This window comes from Montipora foliosa, chromosome 6, assembly GCF_036669935.1.
Source record: "Montipora foliosa isolate CH-2021 chromosome 6, ASM3666993v2, whole genome shotgun sequence".
In the NCBI taxonomy this organism is placed as follows: domain Eukaryota; kingdom Metazoa; phylum Cnidaria; class Anthozoa; order Scleractinia; family Acroporidae; genus Montipora; species Montipora foliosa.
The window spans coordinates 61,566,356-61,573,855 of record NC_090874.1 but is presented as its reverse complement, the minus strand read 5'-3'; the positions used below and the strand labels follow the sequence as shown (position 1 = coordinate 61,573,855).

The following is a 7,500-nucleotide window of genomic DNA, read 5'->3' as shown; positions in this document are numbered from 1 at the left end:
GAGCATATTTCAATGGAATAACGATAAATCTCAGCATCAATAACAATTTAAGCGTAATTCCTGTGCATTCATTAAAAGAAGAAGATTCTGGATGGTCATAAATAGATTTAGCAAAATATTCATCTCCTCAAAAGCATTTTTAGAGCCTTTTTTGTCCGGAAATGAATACGATCAAGTTCCGTCGTGGTTTAACATATCATCTCTTTTACATGTTCCGTAAAACGACATTAAAAAATATTAAGGAATGCGTTTGTCGAGATATAGTTTCTTTTTCGTCTTTTTATCGATGTTTGTGCCTGAGGTGAGAAGACAGATATATTCACCTGTCAAGTAGTGAAAAATGGTGGATATTTTGGATTTACAATGAATTACAACGAATTTGATTTTTCTTCGCAAAATGACGCTTTCGTTTCTATAATTAAAAAAAAACCTTCGAAAATCTTTTAACACAATATCTTGAATCCCTTTTAAATAAAGATATTTACTCGGTTGGAGTTTTAACCCTTTATTCACTTGTACAATTTATCTTTGGTTGCCAGCAGCACGAGTTCCGATGCAAACAGCAGGCTATTCGCGTAATGCAAATTACAATGCCTTTGATATGAAATCAGATATCGAGCGATCTTACAATGCATAATCGTGTTTTTTGCTATCTGTGTGACTCAAAAGTGAGATGGAGAGCGTATTCTCATAAATTAATTAAAAAACCGAAGAAAAATCCAGGACTACAGTAGAATCTTTTATCCACAATAAGCTCCAAGGCGATAGAAGTTTCTATGCGACATAAAGAGACGACTTAAGTAAAATCCCTGCTGGCAAATAAGACCTTGTTTCCTTCTTTTCGGAAAATTTATCACAACTGTACAACGCACGACAATGGGCCAACATCACTAATGGGCTAAAAACTAATTGAATTATAAATAAGACTGCATAGTGGGGAATGAGTTACCACTGATTTTAACCTAGACACTGGAGAGGAAATATGAAAGAGCCGGCCCGCTCATATTAATTTCGCACTTGGCAATTTAAAAAGTATTTAGAAAAAAGGCCTAGCAGAGTTTAATAACTCTAGGGATAATATTCTTAGAGGCGTAAAATTCGATTCATGTAGCGATTAATGTCAAAAATCGTTTACGAATGTTTTCCATGCATTCGAATAACATTAACATTTAAAAGAGATGGTTTTCGATTTTATTTGCGGATCATTTTCAAAATGGAGGTAAAGAATGAAATTACATTGTTCATATCGAAACATAGAGCGTTTCTCCGATTGCAACTCTGAGAAAATGGAATAAAATTTGGAAAATCAATAAGCGCACTGCATTAGCGATTTCGCCTTTTTTATATTCAAGGGGACTATCAGTAAAAGCACATTTAGCTCCCTAAAGGAAAGAAAGTTTTCCGGCTTGACGGTCTTCTGAATTTGAAAGGCCTCTTAAACCAGTATTGAAAAATTGCTTTAAATATTCATGTCAATTCTTAAAAGATGTTATCGCCAAGGGCTATTATAATAAAGTGTATTTTTGTAAACGTGTTGATGAATTGAAAAAAAACTAAATAAAGCAAAATGGAAGTTCATCCTTTTTGATCAAATCCGGTTGCTTGTTATCACAACGAATTTCGAAAATTAATTATCACTACTGGTTTGGCTTTGTTTTTGTTCAGCAAAAAGCAAGGTTTCGAAGATTCCTTGTACACAAACCACGTAGTCTTTTTATCAATATGTTCTCCTAGTCACCGCAAATTGCCTTGTTTACAATCGTGGTTTGAGAGTCCTTAACGATTTTCACTTCAGAGCCCTTTCAGCCTCATTAAAGATTCAATAAACAATGGAAGGAATTGCGACGCAAAAGAAGTGCATTGTTTAAACAGCAATCGCGTTTAAAAATTTAAAACATTCCTAAGAATTAATGATTTGCGTAATGCAGGTCGGTGCTTGTAAGGAAGGTTTTTTTTTCTGGTGCGAAAGGTGACACGAATGCAAGAGTCAAAATCACAGGCTTGCATGAATATTCGCCAAAGCCCTGGCTTGCGCCATTTTCAATTCTACCACTATGCACAGTTCGAGCGGACGATTTTCAAGATTTAGCGAAGGTTTCCCCGCAGTTGCCGTTGCGAAGTATTTTTTTTTAAGAAAAGACTGCTTTCTTGTCACACAGTTGCTCTTGATTGTACGGTATCATGGCTCGAGGTATTTTTTTCGGATGAGTTCTTCGCTGGAAAATTTGTCAAAAATTAGCATGTGTTAGCCAAGAATGTTATTACAAAAAGTGACATATTAGTAATAGAAGCAAAAATCTCCATTTTTTTTTTTACACACATCATACTATTTTTTCTCTTGGCAGTGCAAACATGTCCGAAGCGGCGAAAATTACCCGCATGACAAAACCAGCGATTTTTTACTCTAAGAGCAGGCATACAATAAGCTGATTAAAAGGAACCTACTCAAACTTTTTCAATTTAATGTTTAAGGGCACCTTTGTCCACTTTTTCTTGGTGAATGGCGAGATGTATTTTAAAATTCTGCGACATCGCCATTTTTACTGAAAGGTTCCGCAAAAACTGTTACACTTGTTTTCGTAGATCTCAAAAATGTCAGTTTGCTTTTAGTGATTCAAAAGCTAAAAAGAGCCAACATTATTAATGCAAATGTGGCTTTAGAGTATTTGTTTATAAATTAGAAACTTCAAACAGACTTTTTGAATTGGCCTCAGTTTTTACAGGCATGGAATTAGTTGTGCGTTTTGGAAACAGGCGCTTTTGTGTGCGTCTTGATGTTTTGCCGCACAGAAGCAGTGTTAAATTCTCAAAAAAGAGTCAATTGCAACGGTTGCGTTTAAAACAACTTTTAGCGACCGATAATAGTATAATGTAAATATTTTAAAATTTTACAGGTTTCGTCATCAGTGACTGCAGTCACAAGGTACATGGTTTCTCGAAACAAATTGCAAAGTTCGCGTTCTTCTCAATTGTGTTTGCGTACTAGCGAAATTCGCTTCCGCTGAATCAGTCGGAAAGTGAAATTTCGTTTGCATAAAGTAACCGAGACAAAAATAAAACTAAAAAAAATATGGAAAGTAGAACACATCGTAGATCCTTACCTGTCTGAACATCCGATTCTGAAGTTTTAAGATTGTGACAAATGAGGAAATACAACACAGAGATGACGATCAAGGGAATTACATAAAGCGAGACAAACACCATGGCCGTGAAGATTTTTTGATCTTGCGGACTGGGCCATTCTTCCTCACAAATTCTATCTTCAGGATTATACTTTTGGTAGACGATTAGAGGGATAGGATAGATAAAAGCTACGGTCCAAATCGCTGCGATAATCAGAAGAGCATGTCGTGTGCGAATTCTGGGAAGAAGAGGATGTACTATGGCTCGATAACGATCGGCCGCTATGGCAATTAGTGTTCCAACGGAGGAAAAAAGAGTTACACCAAGAATAAAAGGAATGACTCTGCAAAGAAATTCGCCGAAGGGCCAGTAATCCAGCGTGGGATATGCTACAGTAACTGGCACGTTTATCATGGTGACAGTCAGATCTGCGACGCCCAAGTTTGCAATGAAAAGATTTGTGACACTTCGCATTCGCGGATTGCGATACGCCAATATGACAAGAGCGTTCCCTATGGTCCCCACGATGCATATGATGCTGTAAAACACAAGTCTCATCCACTTTAGGACCAAAGGATCGGCTAGCATCTCATCATGGCGCGACGTTGGAGGGACAGCGGAGGTCACATTACTGAGATTTATACGCGGCGGTAAATCCATACTACGTTTACGGAATCTGTGATGGCGAGCCAAGTCTACCAGTGTTCTCGTCTGTTGTTGATATACTCTTCTTCTCAGTCTTAATGCGGTTGAGTTTCGGTGAATTATAATGCACACAGAAATGTACACAGTGGCACTTGTTACTGAAAGCGCAATATTGTTAAAAAAAATCCGTCGGCCCGTTTGGAAAAGACCAACTGATTCCTTGGTCAGTTTACTGGGAGGCAAGGCTGTCAAACTGTTAACTTTAATTCCCAAGGCTCTTGTCAGAAAAAGTGAACTTGTCAAACTGTGTTGCTGGTTTATAAGAGCTTGCGATGACCAGGAAGTTGCGTCCGACGCTCAACTTTGATGGCCTTACATGTCTGTGCTTGAATCGCATTTAATTTAACGGAGATCTGCCCGCTGACTTGAAACGTCCTCTTTTATAGCGGTTACATTCATTTGACGTCAAAGCGAATCCCCAGCCCGCGATTGGTCTGCTGAAGAAGAAAGCCCCAACGAAAAACGGAGGAAAGCCAATTTTACTTGCCTTTAAAGGTAATTTCTTTGGGATGAATGACTTTCTGTTACGAATTTTCAATGGAATATTGATTTAATGCAGATGCTGTGCCGCCACGTCCATCAACGTCGTCAAACATTATCTACCGGATAACCTCTGCGATTCCACTCATCAAATAAAAGTTGACGGTTTTGTTTTCAATTAAATCGCCTGCCAATAAATTCTTCTCGGCTATCTGCAAGTAATTTACCTCGGAGTCCTTGGGAATTAGCGACGTTAGTCTGCCTTCACAGCGTTTAGCGAATCAATAATTTCTAAAGAAATCAGTCACATTGTATGTTGACATTACACTTTCGCTCGGCGTGGCAATTCAGTACGTGAACGCGAATTTCAGTGACTTCCGATGTCTTTAGTGATTGCTTTTTCCGCCTCCTACACGTTTAATGAACAACGAGACACAAAGATCATTTTAAGTAGGTGGCTCCACAAGAGAATAGAAACGAATATTCCTTTATGCGGCTTGTAACAAGAAAAAAAAAAAGACCCTAGAAATGAGCGTTTAAATTTGACCGACCATTAGCACCTGCTCGAAATAACTTGTTACCGGTCCGTCATGCACATCTCCTGTGGCGATTTTACAATTTATAGAGTTGTAATCAATCTTGTTTTGTTCATCGATATTCCCTTACAAAAATGAGCTTGCAAGTCTTGGTGTGTATCGAAAGATTGTTGTTGGATTTTCTATGTTTGAGCATATGCTTTCAAAGTTTACAGTTCTTTCAAGGCTGTAACGTTTTCCTAATGATCGAAGGTGACTCTTTCGTCTGTACTCGACGAGTTGTGTGAAATTCTCAGATAAAATAGTTTTCTAGTAGCTTTCTTCAGAGAAAAAAAGTCGCACTACTTCAAGCTAAGACTTGCGCTGAGTTCATCTATGTTTCAATCCCGGCGGAAAAGTATGTATTGTAAACATCGTACCGTAGATAAGGATTTGTAGCAGCTGTCTGTTGCATTTTGTTTAGGTAGTATTCAAATTTGCTGTATTTTAACTCTCCTCTTGTTAGCTTTACGGTTTTTTTTATCGCTCTTCTAAAGATTTCCTTCGCATTGTGGCTTCAAATCGTCAAAGGTTGTGTTTGATCTAAAAGCATTTCCCTACCTATATACGTTGCCGTGGTTACTCTCATATATTGCTTATTTCCTACTATGTTAGACATTTTTGCAGTGATCAGTGTCGTTTCTCAATTCAGTTTTCTTCATGTGTGGTTCGTGTCACACCTTCCATGGTTATAATGCAGAAATGTTCTCGTCCGGAAGTTTTAACGGATGGCATTCTTTATTGCCAATGCATATAATGAGTTTTCAAAAAGTAACACCGTCTACAAAATATATTGAACAGAGATAAATGAAACAGAAAATCTTGGTGATATTTGCAATTTATGCCGAATCTTAATTGAAATTATAATGTGAATTACTTGTCAGCTCTTCATCAAACACCGCACAATTTTGTTGATGAAATTTATCTGCTTTAGTTGCGAATAATACAAATAAGTAACCTACACTGATACTCGGGAAACGAAATATATTTTTTACCCTAAAATAGGCTACTAGTAGTATCGCAAATAGATAACAAAATGCTTAAAGGAATCAGTTTTTTTCTTGGTTTTGTTCAAGAGCGCTCGCGTCATTTCAGTCGTCCAGTTCTCAGTGACAATGTCCACGCCAATTTTCAATTGTCAAATGATTTGATGAGAAAACAATAAAGGAAGCGTTCAATATTGAAAGCTTTTGTTGATTGTGGTGTTTCGAGTAAACACAGGCTCAAATTTATTCGCACCGTCAAGGAGCAACTGGTAAAATTTACTTTAAGATGAGCTAGGGAAATAATTTGAACACTATGCACGTATGCACCAGTTTTTTTTTTTTTATTTACAGCCAATGAACTTGAACTACGAGAAAAAAATATCTTAAAAATGATAGAAGAAAAGAAAAGAAAAGAAAAGAAAAATGCCTTTTTCAGCGAGAGTCTGCCAGTGTAATTATCAAGGCTCTATCAACATTATGCGAGAAATTAACTTTTCGTATTTTGAAGTGAAGGCAAAAAAACAAAACAACTGTGATGTATTTGTTCATCTCAGAGTATGAAAACTAAACCAAATATACCATCCCCTTGGCGATGATAAATAAGTTCGCTGAATCTGTGTATTAGTAGTTAAAACCTATAGGATAGTAGTGCAGACTAAAAGGTCCATATCCAAAAACACAATCAGTGGCAATTGATAAAACAGTACTTATTTACTCGCCACGTGGGCGAATGTTTTGGCTCGGTGGAAACAGTTTTTCACGATTGAAAAAGCAAATAATTAAGTTTGAAGAATTATTTCTTTTTGCGTCTGCAAGTGGAGTCTAAAATTTACCATATAGATTGATTTGGAACACGCTGGAGAGAAAAACATTGATGGTTTTATCCAAAAAGCTACCGTGATTGCAACTGATAAATCAGTCTCTCCCAGTTGTCGAGATCTGTAATGGCTCTGTCGAATTTTCAACTGACTTAAAACCGGCATAACTGACTTGTTAATAGATTTTTTTTCTCCAAAAGTATTAAAAAGCTTTGCTCCTCGTTGAATCTCGTTTATCAACAAAAAGAAACATGCATATTTTCCCCAGTTCTAAATATGAAACATGATACAGTTTTACCTTGTCCGTAAAAACCACCAGTGACAACACAAATAAAAGATCACGAACAAATTAGTGACCGAAAACTTTGACAACATAGTGAAATCATTGATGAAAATCATGTACATGAGCTTTAGATAGTTAAGTCGAAAAAGCTGTCCACCAAGATTTTATAACTGTTAACTGGTTTGTATAGTGCATCCTCAAAGAAGAGCTTCGGAGACTAAAACTTTCGTTAACAGCTCTCAACTCTACTGCTGACAGCAATGCAGTGTTTTCTAGATAGATGTTACAAACGTGCATATACATCTAAATCTTTTTCTATCAAGCACCTTCTAGAAAAGCGGGATAGAAAAGTGTTTCGTAAGGTATCTGGCATAGACCAACACCCTCTAAGGGGACTATTACCCAGGAAGAAAGTATCGACTTACAATTTAAGGAATCGAACAAGTCAGTATCCGAAAGTTAATACAGATAGATTCAAGAACTCTTATATTAATCGCTTAATTTTTAAATACAATTTAGCTATGTGAGTG

The 7,500-nt window shown here is 36.9% G+C and overlaps 1 protein-coding gene across 1 annotated transcript in view; it reads right to left on the bottom strand.

Annotated features, from left to right (window-relative positions):
• Positions 1 to 4,343, bottom strand: part of LOC138008054 (QRFP-like peptide receptor) — a 20,598-nt gene extending 16,255 nt beyond the window's left edge. The window contains exon 1 of the mRNA XM_068855240.1: positions 3,102 to 4,343. Coding sequence (XP_068711341.1) covers positions 3,102 to 3,783 — 682 coding nt within the window. The 5' untranslated portion in view covers positions 3,784 to 4,343. The remainder of the gene's footprint in view (positions 1 to 3,101) is intronic.
• Positions 4,344 to 7,500: the final 3,157 nt, after the last annotated feature.